The sequence below is a fragment of the Oryzias melastigma genome, linkage group LG12, assembly GCF_002922805.2.
Source record: "Oryzias melastigma strain HK-1 linkage group LG12, ASM292280v2, whole genome shotgun sequence".
NCBI lineage: Eukaryota > Metazoa > Chordata > Actinopteri > Beloniformes > Adrianichthyidae > Oryzias > Oryzias melastigma.
This window is the reverse complement of record NC_050523.1, coordinates 14933382-14950597: the sequence shown is the minus strand read 5'-3', so window position 1 is coordinate 14950597 and position 17216 is coordinate 14933382. Positions and strand designations below refer to the sequence as shown.

General features: G+C 38.1%; 1 protein-coding gene across 2 annotated transcripts in view; it reads right to left on the bottom strand.

Moving 5' to 3' along the window:
- Positions 1 to 3768: 3768 nt before the first annotated feature.
- Positions 3769 to 17216, bottom strand: part of sh2d3ca (SH2 domain containing 3Ca) — a 56972-nt gene continuing 43524 nt past the window's right edge. Inside the window, exons 5-16 of one of the 2 annotated variants that reach the window (XM_024299812.2) lie at positions 16114 to 16242; positions 12919 to 13068; positions 11394 to 11671; positions 11225 to 11302; positions 10632 to 10759; positions 10179 to 10548; positions 8988 to 9117; positions 8731 to 8846; positions 7611 to 7782; positions 7429 to 7540; positions 7144 to 7350; positions 3769 to 4559 (exon numbers count right to left, since the gene is read on the bottom strand). In XM_024299812.2, coding sequence (XP_024155580.1) covers positions 4384 to 4559; positions 7144 to 7350; positions 7429 to 7540; positions 7611 to 7782; positions 8731 to 8846; positions 8988 to 9117; positions 10179 to 10548; positions 10632 to 10759; positions 11225 to 11302; positions 11394 to 11671; positions 12919 to 13068; positions 16114 to 16242 — 2046 coding nt within the window. In that variant the 3' untranslated portion in view covers positions 3769 to 4383. The remainder of the gene's footprint in view (positions 4560 to 7143; positions 7351 to 7428; positions 7541 to 7610; positions 7783 to 8730; positions 8847 to 8987; positions 9118 to 10178; positions 10549 to 10631; positions 10760 to 11224; positions 11303 to 11393; positions 11672 to 12918; positions 13069 to 16113; positions 16243 to 17216) is intronic. The other variant, XM_036214501.1, reaches the window with a different exon arrangement.

The window sequence follows — 17216 nt, the reverse complement described above, 5'->3', positions numbered from 1 at the left end:
CTCAGGTATCGAGATGTCAAGGTATCGTTTGAAAATGTTCACATATTGAAATTTAAAACAGTTCTTTATCTAGTATCTTGTAACTCATTGCATATATTATTTATAAAATACTTTAACAGTTTATTTAAAATTCAATAAAAGTACATTTTCCTTCTGTTTTTTTTAAAGAAAGAAAACAAAATAAAAAAAAGAACAAAGATTGTGTGGATGGCTTTAACTTCTTTGAAACATTTTTTCATCACATGTACATAAAAATAAATTTGTATCTGGAGGTTTTGATTTTTGAAGCTTCTAGGACATGAAGATACAGCCTTCATTATTTTCCAGCAATATTTAGTTCCTTTACTTAAAACCCCAAGTAAATCTTCTTTTAATAGATTAACTTTATTTATTTGAACAAAATAAACTTTTTTTATCAAAAGTCTACAAAGTGCTTTCACCTCAAATTATTCACATTTTGTTGTATTTATGTCTGTTTTAATGTACTTTCATAGGCTATATTTATCTTGTAAAATTATTATTGTCTCACATTATCTGCAGTTACTCTTTTTCTTTTTTTCTTTTTTTGTATTTCTCCTGACTGAATGTGCAGATGACATCAGTCTGCGCCTGCACATCTGTCCACCCTTCTTCCATACGTCCTCAATCATACTGGTGACAGCTCAAGTCCTAACATAACACGGGCAGAGGGAGAAAGAGTAAATGTTCAGAGGTTTGAATTGCAAATCTGCTGCCTTCTGCCCAAGCTTTTGCACACCCTTCCTTGTCTGTATTCATGTGTTAATGAGGAACGAGTCCAGAGGCACACAGACGCATCAACCAGGGGCCTGGAGGGTGTGAGGAGAGTGTGAGGCAGGCGGGAAATTGAGGAAGTCCTCTGACGGATGGCACAGCAGTGGAAGTTTGGAAAGATAATGAAGACATGATTCTTTTGTTGCCGTTCGAATGAACAGTAAGGGAAACCAGCGAGGCCTGATAACCCACGCTCTAGAGTGAAAGCACGGGCTGAATGGTGGAGAGTGGGTTATCCAGGAGGGATCTCTGCATGTCAGGCTGCATTTGTTAAGCTGCACTGAAAGCTGGTGAGCGGAAATTGTGGATGTTGCATTTTTGTTGCACTCTGACAGATTTCTTGCATTTTTTTTTTAAATTTAAGTAGCATTTATTGATTGAATTTTGACTTTGTAAAGCATCTTCTTCTAATTTCTGCTTTCACTAGAACAAATAAACATTTTAAATGTATTTGGAGAACACCCTAAAAGATGAATGCTGCTTAATTCAAAGTTTAATTCAAAGTCAAGACAGATTTTTGAGTCCTCAGCCCCTCTTCCAGCTTCATCGATACCTGCATCATGGATGTCAAAGATAGACTGCCGAGCTCCAGCTATAGAGCCGCCAAGGTCACACATGATCAGATGACAATGACCAACACAACGGATTAGCTATAGGAGTTGCGGGGGAGAGATTAGGCAGTGAATTGATGAAGACGGGCTGGCCTGCTGGCAGGTCTGGGAGATCTTGGGTCTGTTTCAATAAGAAACATAAATAGCTGTAATTAACATGTTCCATGATACCAAGCAGAGAGAATCCCCTTAGAGATTACATCCATAATATGTCACGCTCATGGAACTGTAGAAAAGGGCGATGCGTTACAGATTATGGGGAATCCCATCCGGCTTGATTTCAATAAACTATTTCTTTTTTTCTCTTTTTGCAAATCCTCCAGTGAATCCGGCACATCCTCTCACAGTATGTTTTAATAGTGGTGTTCCCCAACATCTGTGCATTCTTTTCATGATTAAAAAGCACACTTTTACCCAAAAGTTTGCATGATTCATGCATGGACATGTACTCATCAGCTCACATGCACAAGATCCACCATCTGTCTTTTCTACCTCACACTGCCCTCACTGAGTCTATATGCAAAACCATGCAGTACATGTATTTTCTACAAACCAAAGGGTATGCTCTTATAGACTTTCTCTGAAAGGTTAAAAGTCTCCGAAAATAAGCAAAAAAATTATTTTTGAGACTTTATGGTCTAAAAGTTCCAAATTTATGCACTTTTAGCTATTTAGCCTCAATGTGAGCCATAATAAATACATATATAAATGTTGGCTTTAAGCATAAACTACGTTCAAGAGAAGAATTTTTATTAATGAAATGCCGCCCCCTACTGGAATATAATGTTAACTGCAAAATCTCTAAAATCACAACTGCTACCAATAAACTGACATACAGACTACATGAATATTTCCTTTATTTTTGTCTTTATCAAATGCATCTACTAAAAATCTGCTTGAATAATATCAACCTTTGAATTCCTTTTGACTTTAAGCAGCTTTTATCACATCTCCACTTGAGTTCTTGCACAGCTTTGGGTTGTCCTTGTCTGAAATGTCCCCCTTTTCCCTTAAACACGCTGTTATTTGACTATAAATACCTTTAAATAGTATTTTTAGAGAATACATTTTGAAATTATTTGTGAGAAAAGAGTAAGAAATGTTTTTTTTGCTCTAATTTTAGTTAAAATTGCTCAGACACAAACATGTTTTTATTTAGTTGTTTCTTAATTTTCATTTTTTCCAAAAAAGTTTGTGTAAAACGGGAACTCATGACACTGTAACTATTAATTAAAAAAAAAAAGTGTATCATTTGCTTTCTAAAGAACATTGTGGATGGAAAGGCTCGGTTCTTGCTTTCCGAGACCCCTTCATTTTTTTTTGTAAGATGTACAGATTCTTCAAAATCAAATGTATTTTCTTTTTTAAATTCTAGAAACAAAGACACAAACTCATCAACACAAGCAATCATTTTTATTTGAAAAAAAGTGAGCTGATATTTACAATTAAAAAAACACAAGATCAGACCTGAATTGTTTCAATTTTTTTGCTTTTCATTTCATATAAATCAAAACATTATGCATCACTAATGTCATTTACACCTAAACCAGTAGGTAATCTCTTAGTCTCAAAAATACACCGTTTTTGTGTTATTTTTCCTTCTGTGTGTGTGTGTGTTTTCAAGTCTTTCTTTTGTGTGTATTAGCTTGCCCAAGTGCGCCCCCTGCTGGACTACAGAGGAACTACTTAATGGCCCCAACTTTGAGTCCCATAAACTCTGGTTTGTCCAGCTGTCTCCAGAAAAAAAATGTTGGTTAAAAACAACCCAACATCTGCTAAATTTCCTTAAACTTGAAGGTGTCGGGACATATTCACAAATATCTATGTTTTGATTTTTGAAAAGAGGCTGGAACATCCAATAAAAAGAGAGGTTATTTTAGCTACAGAAATTCAAAACATACTTTGGACATTCTCCGAGCCACAGCTGCCATTTGCACAAACCTGGTTTCACTTCAGTTTTTTTTACTGAAAGATAAGTAAAAATTCTGGTTTTAAAAAGAAAAGCCAAGTTTTTCGCTACGTACCATAACATAATTCTCCTGTTCGGCCCTTTTTTAAATCATTAAAGCCATTTTGGACTTGGTGTAATATTAATGGCTGCATGCAACAACAATTTTGTGAATTTTAGCTAGTTTGCAAACTGACAAAGGAGTTCCACCATCAGTGATCACATTCAAAGTGAAACATTGCATGAAAACCTTTAAAAATCCACATTTTTCATCCTTTGGGGTGTTGTTTGCAGCTACACTTTGTGTACAAGAAACAATATCACATTTTTCCAACAGCCATAGCAAAGGGAGGTCTGCAGTGACTTTGTAACAACTCTCACATTTCAGTTTTGCATTAAATCTGGAGAAAAAAAAGCTTCATTTCTGATCAATTTATTAATGCATGCCCGATACATTTTTAATGGGATTCAACGGGGCTGCTTGATACATTCTTAATGAGGTTTTATGAAGACGGGTCCCTCGCTCCAGCTTCTCATGAGCTTCATGACAAAAACATACACCATGTTTGGATACCTTTCATCATAATAAATAGGACAAAAAGCAGACTAGAAGAGAAAAAAAGAGAAAAATGGAGAACGCTCACCGACATACTCGCAGAGACACCTATAGACAAGATGTGGAAGCGTTTGTGGTCATCCTGGCTACAGTGTGACAGTGTCTGGAGAAAAGCCACATTTTATTGATCCATTTGGCCCTAAAGGCTTATTAACATATGAATGTAGATGTTTGCATCCGAAGTGTTGCTTGCCTCAGTCCTTACTGCCATTTAAAAATTTTAGCAAGTCCCCAAGACGGATCGGACAAATCCGACAGAGTCTGAGCGAAACTCTCTTCTTTTATTCTCCGCGCTCTCTTAGCTGCCTCCTCCTTCATCCTCTTTTCCCCCGAACATCATGATTCGCGACACAAAAGCAAGAATCTCCCACTCTAGGTGGTGAGTGCAGAGAGGACTGTTCTGGTGATTGTTGCTGCTATAGCTCGCTGTGGCGTGCAGGAGGCTCTAGTTTGTGGGACAGAGCGGTGAGGACTTTGTCGAATTTTTCGTAGCGCTCCGACTGACTGCCCTCGGAGCCGCGGCAGCCCCACAGGAGGCGCATCTGGAACTCCGTTTGGAAGATCTCGTCCAGCTCTGGCCGCTCCTGAAGACCTGGAGAGGAGAGGAAGGAGGAGGGGATTACTCTGTGGAGATGGAATACATGTCAAATGGAAATTTGAATTAAAGTCCCACTCCGATCATCTTTTGATCTATTCTGTTCTATTCTATTCTAATAACACTTTCAGTAAATCATCTTAAAAAGCTTAAAAAGTGAAGCTTGAGCATCTGATGTGTTTAAATGTTCATTTCTATCAGACAAAACCTGATCTAAAGACTTGTTCACACTCACATTTCAGGTCATTTTGAGCCTAATGAGCTCAAGGTGGATTTCTACAATGTTGTGTTTGAATGAGCACACCTGCCTGAAAACAAGCCTCTCTAGAAGTGTGAAAGGAGACCACCAAGGTCAGGATGATCAATAGCAGAAAAGTGGGCTGTGAGCCGGCCCATGGAACAGTAATCACCACAAAGTGATAACCAATAATGAAGTATTAAGGATCAATACAGTCAACATAGAAAGCACAAGGACATGATCGATATATCATATCAGTGCTGGCACGGGCACTGAACACAAGTTATTTACAGCTGGAAGTGACACACAACACTGATGACACGCTAACTGTTGCACGAGCTTCACACATGAGGACAGAAAACACTTTTTATCGGTTGATTTTACAGGTAAAAATGGTCTCAAATTCATACATAAAAGTATTTAAATTTATAGTTTTATATTATGTGAGTAAAAATGTGTTTTTTAATCTTCATTGACGAAAATTTACCAACAAATATATCCATTGTTTAATGAAAAACAAACAAATCCAAAATTCATTTTAAATACAAATCATATATAATATCTACCGTATTTTCTGGACTATAAGGTTTTTTTAATAGTTTAGCCAGGCATGCAACTTATACTCAGGAGGACTGACTTATTTGGGTTTATTTATTTATTTATTTATTTTTTATTTTTAGGCATAAATAGGTTTGTATATTTGTTATTTTCCTAGCAAACACCTGTTGTCCTTTAGTGGTTGTTTCATCTAACAACCACTAGGGGGCGCTGCATTTGACTACAAGTATTTGCTACTGACAGTGGCAGATGAAGCGTCGTCCAAAACAAACATGGAAGATATTCTGATTATTTTCCTCTTAAAATTTGATATTTTTCTTATTAACATCAAAAGATTACTATTCTTACTATTCAAGTATTGCCAAACAAAATATCCGAAATATCCCAGTATATCACAGAATGGATTTTCCCCTACACTCCTACTATATACAGTACAGAGCAAGAGTTTCAGGCAGGTGTGTAGAAATGCTGCAAATAAAAGATTATTTTAAATTTGTAAGGATTCTTCTTTGCTTTCATCAGTAAACACAAAGCAGTGAATGAAAGAAAGAGAACAGCATCCATTCTTCTTGGTAGAGTTTTTGAGGAACTAGTCTGGTGGGTGGGTCCAAACATCTTGGTGAACTAACCACAGATCTTACGAGGATTTAGGTTTTCTCACAAGCTTCAGTCTCTTCACTGAATTCCAAGAAAGACTTCCTGAAGTTCAGATATCATCCCTTCCAGTACTTCTTGTTCTTCGCTACACTGAGGATAGTTCTCAATCCTAGGGTTGTTGTCCTGGTGCAAAATAAATTTGGGACCAATCATACGCCTCCCAGATGGTATTGCATGATGGATAACATCTCCCTGCATTTCTCAATGGAAATCCTAATCAAATCCATTTGCAGAAATGCAGCTCCAAATGGTCAATGAACCTCCGCCATGCTTCACTGTGGCTTACAGACTCTTTATTGTACTGTTCTCCATCTCTGTCATGAACAAACTGGATTCTGCTTCTTACACTGTCTTTCACTGCCTTTCTTGATAGCAGAGTTTGGCTGTTCATCACCCAGTTTGAAGCCCCTTGCACAACTGTTTCTGTTGGGGACCAAGTTTCATCCAACATCTGACATTAATGATCATCCACACCTGTTTGGTATAACTACATATGTGTGTAATCCTATGAAATGCCTAGTTGTGTCCAAATTCCATCACTACTCCCCAGTTAGTGGACTATATAGGACGTTCATCATTTTGTTGGCCTGTCCGAATATTCAATAAAAAAAAACAGTGAAAAAACAGATAAAAATAGATCACAACGAATTGCGATTGAACAATCTTTCATCTAAAAAACACATTTTTTAATACATTCTCATCATCAAAACACATGAAATTCAGAAAGTCTTTGTAAAATGTTCATATTTTTACTTCGGCAAACGCATGAAATCATATTTCATAGAATGCATGTGTCCAAATCGCATTAAAATCCAGGGCATTGGATAGCTCTGCACTATAGAGTTTTAGGGGTTACAGCCACTGAATTTATGCAAGTGAACCTTAAAGACTTAATGCATCAAATACTGATTTGATTTCTCTTATGTTCTCTCATTTTGTAAATTAACAAAAATAAAAAAAATCATTGTTCATCTTTCTGACAGCATTCTTTATTTGAAGCCTTTTTGCACACTTGCTAAAAGCTTTGTAAAAACAAAAAAAACAATATTTTTGCTCCATTCACCTGGTCTATCAGCCATTGGTGACAAAAATTAAAATTCAAAATTGAGATAAATATGAAAGTCTTACCCTGCAGTTTGCTCTCTGCGTTGGTTCTGTAGATCTCTCCGTGGTGAGCAATAGTCCGAGCTGCCTCTAGGTGGTACATGACCACGTCCACCCCCACTTCTGTGCTCTCCCACGGCTCCAGCACCTCCCCGACAGCCATGCCCCGCTCCAGCAACGACAGCACAGGGAGGATGTGTGGGAAGGTTGTGTTGGAAAGTGCGCTAGATTCTGGAAGAACACAAATTTTGCTGTAAAAACCCTTTTTTCCCCGCCATATTTCTACATTTCTGCCGGGTGGGATTCTACCTTTTCCATCGTTCATGTTCTTCATGAAAGGCTTGAGTTTCTTTTCGTACAGAATGGCGCCCTCTGTGTGTCTCTGCCGTAACGTCACCCATGTCTGCTCCAAGCGGGAGATCTAAAATGGGGACATGAAAACATTAGCTGTTGTTTTACAGAAAACCAAAGCAGATTCTGCAGAAGTCTACCTGTGGCAGCTCCAGCGCTCTCATCACAGCAGCGAAACCAAACATGTTGCCAAGGTTGTTCTTCAGCTCAGCTGCTAACTGGATAGTTTTGTGAAGCAGAGCAGCCCGCTCCTCGGTGCTTCCTGTGCAGCCAAGAAGGTCCACAGCCATCATGATGGACATGGTGAAGAACCTGAGAAAAGCAAAGTGCTGCCATTGAATCTCACTATCAGTGATGATGAAGCAGCAGATCTTCAGCCAAAGTCATGCTGGAGTTTGTGTCAAAATTTGACAGAGCAGATCTATTATTCAAGCCTCCAGTTACATTTTTAAAAAAATGTGCAGACTTGAACAAACTGAAGAGAAAAAAAAGTTATTTTAATGTCTGATATTCACAGTTTGACTATATTGTGTTGCTGTTTTTTTTTTTTGTTAGGGAAGACAAAACATGCAAAGGCAGCAATGAAGGACAGGAAAAATAAACAAGATGGACAAGAAGGGAAAATATTAAGCAATTTCCAGAAAATTAACCCTATAAAACCATTCCTATCATATTTGAGACACACTTTCCTGAAACTCCCATCTCATTAACATAATCCAGACTTTCCTTAATAACCCGTTTTCTGCCTTGCAGTTCATCATCACTCCACTAGGGGCAGTAGAAGGACTTTTCCTACATTTCAAAATGGCTGCTTCCATGAGACACTTTTGGTGGGAAAAAGTTGAGTTGATTTTCAAAACTTTATGGAGAGAATAACTCATCTATTACTATTTATTTTTAGAAACTTGTATTTGATGTATTAAAATAATATAACATTTGTTGATAATGAAGTCTTTATAAAACAGCTGCACCATGTTAAAATGAGTGGATAAAATTTGAGACAGTGGGTAAATAAGCTTCTTTTTTTCCTGAACACTCATGTCAATAGTTTTGCATTTTGAAATAACAATGTTGAAGTCAAAAACTGACCAACACATCATAATTGATACCATGTACTGTATATTTTATTAAAATATAAATTTTTGTGGATTTCCTTAAACATCTTAATACCAAAACATGTTCTGGATTTTCTTATAATTCCTTGACGTAGCGGCTTCACGGGGTTAGACGTTGGAGACACAGGAAGAAATGCGTTTTTACCTCTCCAGTAGGTCAAGTCTCAGCTGGTGACCATGTGGCAGCGTCAGCAACTCTAACCCAGAGGACACTCCCATCATCCTTTGCACTTCTGAGGTAACACCTAAAATTCTAGCAACCTGCCAAGAGAAATAAAAAAAAACAGAATGTTCTTACTTTTAATTGTTTCTTATGTTTGTTAGCTCTTGGGGATGCTTCTCCATTTACAGCTGTAATTATACATTGCAGAATGGGTAAACAGTTGGTTTAGGTGTGCTTACCTTGCAGTCATACATGGTGATGTGTTTGGCAGCGGTCCTCGCATCCACCTCAGCCAGCAGCTCCTTCACTTTCTTCAGCACGGACATCTCCAAAGGCTTATTCTCAGCTGGGAGAAGGTGGGACTCGTACCTGGAAAGCAATGGTTTCACATTATTTGGATGTGAGCACTGCAAGGAAAGGAACTGAAACCCATGACTCATCTAAGTGTTTTAACTTTTAAATGTACTAAAAACAGTCGCACAGTTCAAGGGTGTTGAATACTTTCAAGCCGGGGGGAGAAACTCAAAACATTTGGAATGCGACAAAGTCGGCAGCCTAAACTGACGGATAAACTGAAAGCTGCCTTATCTAAGTCCCTACAAGTTTTCCTCACAGTAGTGTAGCATTAACACTGCAGAAAACGCCACGCGCCCGAGGCAGCCACCTGCTCCAATCGTGCTGCCAACAAAATGTATCTCAGCATTTCCTTTTACAAGCTGAGTCTGCTCTGTCCTTTCAAGCTCATAATCACAGCACAACACTATAACAGTTATATCAGATTAAACAAAGTCTGCTTGAGGTCACAGTCTTAATTGAACTTAAAAAACAGACTGTCTACACCTGTAGTGACACAAGGTGATGAATTCCCCTTGATAAATGTCTACATTCTTACCAAGGAAAGTTCAACATAACTAAACTAGAAGACTGAAGAGAAAGAAACTATTAAAAAAATGTCTGCCTAAAGTTGTCCTTTTTCCAAAAATCTTTCACACAGATTTGCAAAGTTAGTTGTGAACAAATCCCACACCTTCTGGGACTGTGAGGACGTGGGATTTGTTTTGTTTGCAGGTTCTCTTGTTCATTTATTTAGATTCTGTTTTTTCTGCCAGTTCATCATGTTTATGTTTACACTGCGTTTAAATGACTAATCGGTACAGCTGCCTCAGTTTGTTGATTGTTCGTTATGCATTGTCCTGATGGTGACTTTTTGCTTCAGTTTAGTTTTATAGTTTAACTAATTGAAAAGAAACAAAAAATAATTTTTTTTCTTAGGATACCTTAAAAACTAAGAATTCACTTCAAGAACTAGTGTGTTAAATTGTATTTTGATTAAGTTGAGAGCTAACAGAGTTGTGCCTAATAGCTATTTAAACCTGTAATGGCAAATTTCAGCTGCTGTTAACCTTTGACCTATGTCTAAAGTCTGTTACCTTGCTGGTCTAAATGAAGATGCTGTTTCCACCTGCGGGGAGCTGAAGGTTCCTTCTTCCTCTTTAACCTCCTGTTTCCTCCTTTCCTCCACTCTCAGTCGCTCCACGTAGCTCTTAGTGGGTGGTTTGGGGGGGCCGGAGGCACAGGGTCTGAGGTCACAGTAGCTCCCTGCTGTCTCTGAGGAATGTGATTGGTGGCTGGAATGATGGGCAGGTGAGGAGTTTGCAGACTGAGAGGTGTGGGTGGGGAGTTCTGGAGGGCTGCTACTGGCACTAGGGCTGAGTTGAGGGTCGCTGGAGCGACGCATCACCGGGGAGGGAGGGACGACCGCCAGGGCCCGCCCGCTCGAGAAGGCTCTCTGCCTGGCGACTGAAGATAGAAAGAGGCTTTCAGTCTCTGCATTTGTGGATGCAATAATGTTTTATTAATGTGTCTGTGTGTCTGGCTCTTACTAGCACTGTGCGCAGGAGACAGTGGGATTTCCCCGACAGGCGACAAGGGGCAGCGAAACTCCTGAATCTGGTCCATGCTCATCGCACAGTTCCGCATTGCGTCTTTATGATGGTGGACTGTTGATGGGCTGCAGAAACAGGGGGATGGAGGATGTTAAAGTTGTTTGGATTTGAGGAAACTAAAGGAAACAACAGTCATTAAAAGTGAGAACTAAAGGAGGACATTTAGTGGGTGCTTCAGGAGTGAACACATCTACCAGTGTGATTACAGGGAAAACAAGCTGGAAAAGTAAGGGATAGAAAAGGATTATACAAAGGTGTGTGATTAATTTATTACCACATTTTCATCTGTGGCATCCTAACATGTTGCTCCATGCATGCTTGACGTTAATTTTCTTAATAAAAATATTTAAAAATCAACAATTTTTATCACATTTATTGTGTTCTTCAAGTTTCCTTCATTTGAAACTTGAGCGGTCAAGGTGTGAAGGGAAGTGTCTGTGACATGTGTGGGTAGTTGGGGAGGGTAAAGGTCACCAGTTGAGTGCACAAAAACCACACAAGTGTCTTGCTAACACAAACACGAACACAACCTGCTTCTGGGCACACTTTCCAGGTTTGGTTCTGGTGGTGCCACCGGTGTCTCAACTGGACTGGGACTGTCTGAGTCACTGATTGCATATATAACAAAGTGTCATCAGCATATTAGTAAAAGTCAGCAGTCTGTGTTTGCAGACAACACAGCAGAACATCCTGGCTCACCTGTGAGGTATCATCTTTTCGGTCGTCAGCCCGTCGGTCATGGTGACGCTCCTTCTCTTGATGTGGGCTCCTCTCTGAGTGGACGGCGAATAGGCGGAGCCGTGCTTGCTGCTTGCAAGGGCAAAAGTTGCCTCCAGGTAGCGCAGAGGGAGGGTCCTGCTGACTGGACAGTAGATGTGGGCGGCGCAGGACTGAGACAGCGGCTTACGCTGGCCCACATAGAAGCGTACGAGCTCCTGGACTGAGTCAAAGCAATCAGACTCCAACATGTACTGAACCTGAAGAAGAAATGTGTGATGGAGACAGACAGGAAGTGAGAAAAACGGACTTGTTGCACCTCCTAAACTGAAAATATTCCTTAAAAATGTTTACATTTCAACCAAATCTCTCAAATTTTTTTTGTGAAGCTCATTTACCATATTTTTTACTTAATTGACCAAACATGACAACAAAACTGTGTAAAAGCATTTTTATTATCGTTCTTTGTCTTTTTATTCACATAATTTCATAATAAAAGCAATACATTTCACAATAAATTCATTTTTATCTAATTTGTTAATCATAACACAACTTTCACATTTAGGAAGTATTTATCTGGAGAAAGTAAATCCTATACCCTGTAAAGACATTCTGCCTCTTTAAGAAGCAGGACCAAATAATTTCTCTAATAAAATTTGGGTTTTTGGTTTTTTAACACTTTCTTGGAACATTTTTCATAAAGGAGGACACATATTAAAAATTTTAAGATTAAAACTGCATGTCTGAGAGAATGTAAACAAAAGGCGGTTGGGAAAATTAGCGGAGAAACAAATTAGTGGAAGTGGGACTTTAAAGGGTAACCAAACAGGGAAGCTGGAGGCTGACTCCCCCTACAGCCAAAATTTGGCTGGAGAATAGTACAGTTATCATTAGGGACTTCTGAAATGACATGGGACTTAAATGGTTTGACCAATCACAAAATTCAACTGTAATACCCCAATTCAACCTGTAGGAGGCAGCACACATACAGTTTTTTTTACTATATTTTCAAGAATTAAACAAGTTTGTTTGAATCAGTGACAAATTTGGCAATGACCGACAGACAGCACTTTTAAAGTCCCATTTATAGAGGTCAACAGCCAAAAACATATATTTTCAAAATGAATATATTTAATAATATTTATTTAGGGTTTGGTTACTCTTTAAGCTTGATTAAAAGTTCAAACCCAGGTTTTGTAATATCAAACTTTTCAACCCAAATTTTAATTGCTATAAAAATTTAACATGGTTCAATGTCCTTGTCTCCTTTAGTATACTTTTCATATTGTATTTAAACTTTTTCAAGATCTAAGTTACATAAAGATTTTTCCAAAAAAGAGGGACAATATCCAAAGATATGTAGGGTCTAAATTGATCAATTTTAACAATAAAAGACATTTTAATATTTTACACCTGGGATAAATGATTAAGTATCTGTATAATTAAAACATTCTCTAAAATATTATAAAAATCTAATTTATACAAAAAATCAAACCTGCATACAGACCTTTGTCTCGTTGGATTTGACCAGGACTTTATTGATCTTGAAGTGGAGCACTTCATTATCCCATCGACAGGTCAGAATGAAGTCGCCCATATTGGTCAGAGAGTCGTGCACGAGGAAATCTCCGTTACGGACGACCAGGCTCTCAGACACCTTAGTAAGAAAAATATATAGATAACAGTGAGAAAGAAGAGAAAACAAGGATTGAACTCAAAAACACAAAAGCCAACTTGGAGCCAGGAAAAAAAACTTAACAAACACAGTTGTGTTTCTGAGCTCATTTGGAATATATTTTGAAAAATATCAAAGCCTGCCCTACTGCAGACTCACATTTAATGTTGAATTTATTGTCAGAGAAGGCTATGAGAAAGCAACCTCCTATTATTGGTGAGTCAAACTGCTTTAGTGTGCATTCTCAAATATTGATCAAGTGTTAAAGAAAAGAAAATCTCTGTTCAAGATGAATTCCCCCCAAAAGTAAAGCACACAGAGGAAGACTGTAGCTGGAAGAAGATGACACAAAGCTTTAAATTATTCAAACCTGGCAATAAAATATGTGGCGCAAAAAGAGGGATGACCAACCAGCAGGGGGCAGCATTTTACACAAATTACAACATAAGACAACAGAATGTAGGATCATATCTTGACCACAGAGTTTAATTGAGGTGAAGTATTTTCCTCTTCTTTTTCTTAGAGTTATAATTCGTTAATAGACCGATTGTAAGAAAAACCCAAGCCCAAAACGACTAAGCAGGTGATGCCCGCACTGGACGTTTTTATCCCAAATAATAGATGAAAGGCAGAAAACTATGAAAGAAAAATGGGATTAGAGAGTCCTCGTTTTCAGAACTCACCCACAGGGTGTTTGACAGATAAATTCACTAAGTAATGTTTAGGTAACCAGAGAGCCTGGGGTTTCCCCACGTTTACACAGGAGGGAAATCCACGAATAAATGAATATTTTATGCAAATGAGAAAAAAAACTTGCAGATGGCTGGTTTCAGCTTTAGTTTATGTGAACGGGAGGCAGAGGTTGATCAGGAAACAAAGTGGTGGAGTAAATGAATAAGCATCCTCCATGTGTGTGTGTGTGTGTGTCCAGGTCTGCCTGTGTGTATATGGTCTTGTCACCAGCTGTGAAATTCAGTAGCAGACATCAGCAACATGCGCAGCTGTCTGTTTGGCAGAGGTTCCTTCCTTCTGAATGCAAAAGCAATTCCGACTGAGCTGTGACAGATGATGAGACTCATTAATCAGCATCATCCTGTGTGTCAAAGCCTCTAAACTGCTTTCAGAGACTTTGGCAAAGTAATCATTGGGCTACAAGACTGTTAACTACTTCAGAACAAAAACAGGCTTTAGTGTCATTACCTTCATTTTTATTGTAAGTCAATATTTGTTCTTCAACCGCATGTATTTTAAATATGTTTTAAGCCTATGCTTTTATATTTTAACACCAATATTATTGTGTTTCTTATTATTTGAAAACATTATTGCTTTCATTTCCAACTGACTTTATATTTTAAAGCTTTTAAAGCTGGTTAGAGCCCCCCACCCCCACCCTAGAAATGAATTTTTTACTTTGGGCCCCCAGAGAATTTAGCAGTGCTTGTGCATAATAAACTGGGGGGCTAATGTAATTTTCATCACAAAGTTAATGTCAGGGGTTCACTCGTGGATTTATAGCGGTGTTCAAAAAATTGATGTGTAGTCATAAAGCAGACAGTTTATTTATTATTTTCATGACATTACGTACTGTGGTCCCCTTATGCAGCCGAGCCGTTTGTAGATTTTTTTGTGTAATTAATTTTGCATGTTTTTTAAAAACATTTTTTACAGCATGTTGTGTTCTGCATCCTGATTGGCTGTTGACCTTGTCAATCATGGCTCCTCTTCAGAATGCATTAAAAAATGTTAATGTCTGTCTGAGGAAAGTGTATTAAGTGAGTAGTGAAACAACTATACTTAATATAATCTATACTTCTAAAATAATTAAACAGACGACTTTGCAGACTTCTATAAAATGTCTTTTATTTGTTGAAAATATTTTAGGTCTGAGCATGAAAATTTTGTTTGATTGGCTCGACCAAAAAATATAAAGTAGAGATAGTAAAGGTTCAACAAAAAAGCTTTCTGCTCCACCCTTTACCTGCCTGCTCAACTAAACAGTAAAGCATATTTAGAATTGTTAAAACTAGCGCTGGGTATCGCCAATGAGTTCCAGAATCAATTCGATTCACCAGAGCCTGGATCGATTCGATTTCGATTTTTTTTTAGATTCTTTCGATCCACTAAATTCAATTCAATTACACAGTTCACACATCTATACATATTTGTTTAGATATACATTAATAAAATACTAATGTTTTGAAGATATTGATATTCATTTGATACAATTTAAATACTGTAAAATTTATTAGAGAAAATTTGATGTGATTTCAATTGTTCTGCCTCTTCTGGTAGGCGTCTCAGTTTGGCCACTAGGTGGCGGTCGCTCTATAGCATTACACTTAACTCCAGAAGAAGAAAAATAATATGAGCAAAAAACAGTTCTACTGGCTACTTTAAAAAATATTTCCTTAAAATAGTTTTGAAAATCCATGCCTGTGAGTAAATAAAAATGTTAATTTAGTCAGAAATGCATGTTTATGTTGACTGAGCGTTAGCATTAGCCGTCCTATGGAAAATCCCATTGTACATTAGTATTAAGCTAGCGTTTTTAGCATTATGTGTTGGATCGATCTCTACTTTTATGGATTGATTATTGATCTATTAAAGTTTGATTAGTCGATTTCATCAACCCAGCACTAGTTAAATCATAGATTGTGTGTATTGCTCTCAAAAGGCAGAAAGCAGCAGTAGAACCTTTTTTTATTTAAGTTTGTCTTGGTTAAGTAGGTAAAAAAAGCTTTCTGCAAACCCTTATTTCATTTCATTTTATTTATTTCCTATTTGCTTTTATCTGCTGTTTGGCGTGTATGAGCCATTTAAAGCCATTTAAAGTGCTTTTGCAATTCTGCTTACCCAAAGGTTCTTACAATTTCAAAACAATGACACAGAGGTTTATTTATATGCCCTTTTGACACTACTTGCTAGCTTGTTTACCGGGTTTTGGGTTGTTTTATTTGCAGTGTACTGCAATTAAAGATCTGAATATTCCTTTCAGCAGAACAGATCTGTGTGCTCTGGTGTTCGTACCTCTTGAGGTATGTGTCCATGGTACCAGCCATGGCTCCTGATGTCAGCAGGGCTCAGTTTCAGTTCCTCCTCCAGTTCTTTCCGCAGTTTCTCGGGCGGGGACTCCAGCAGATACTTTTCCTTGGAGAACTGCGGTGGACAGAGAGCAGAAAACATCAATGCGGATGCAAGTGCGCAACGGACTCACACGTGGAGAATATGCATTTGAGATTTGTATGGAAATACGTGATGGACAACTTTATTTATTCAGATAAATCCCAGAGAGATCAAAACGTATTTTCAAAGAAACACTGAATGCATGAATATATTTAAACCTGGAAAATACAAACAAATATCCATGCAAATTGTAATAAATTCTTTTGTATGATAATTTTAGACCAAAAAAAAGCATATAATGTTGCTACAGAAGGCAGCACTGCAGGGAAGCATCACCGTGTGCTGATTTGCATACAAACACACCAAACAGAAACCCTCAAATGGACTCCAACCTTCTGGATACAGAATCAATCAGAATGAGGACGTCTTCACCTTTTTGATGTACTTTCAAGTTTCTCTTTAAGCCACACGTGACCACTCGACAGAAAAGCGGCGCACAAATGGCTTTCATTAGCGAGAAGCCAAAATGATGATGACATCACAGGATTGGCTCATTAGGTGATTTCTTTCCTCTTTCGTTTTCCTCCCTGGCCGGGGAGCCTGCGGCTCAGCAGGCAGAGCAGGTCATTCGCTAATTGGAGAGTTGGTGGTTCAATCTGCGACCTCTCCGGTGCACATCTCAAAGTGTCTGCAGAATAACCCCCAATTAAGCAGAACCCTTTGTAACTTTGGTGCTTGGATAATAAAAAAGGCCCCCTTATCTGCAGATTAAGGCAGTTTGATTTGGCTTGTACATTCAAAGTTCAGTGGGGAATAGGAGCAGAAATCAGTCAGAAAGTGGAGAAGAGCTGTTTATCTGCAAAACATGAACGAATAATAAGGCTTCTACTCAACTTTTTACTGAGTAATAACAAAAAATCCCAGAAATCCCTCATTGGGATCAGTGTTCTGTGAGGACTAACATAACAACTGATGGCTGTGGACAGATTGAGTTCAGACAAACAGGC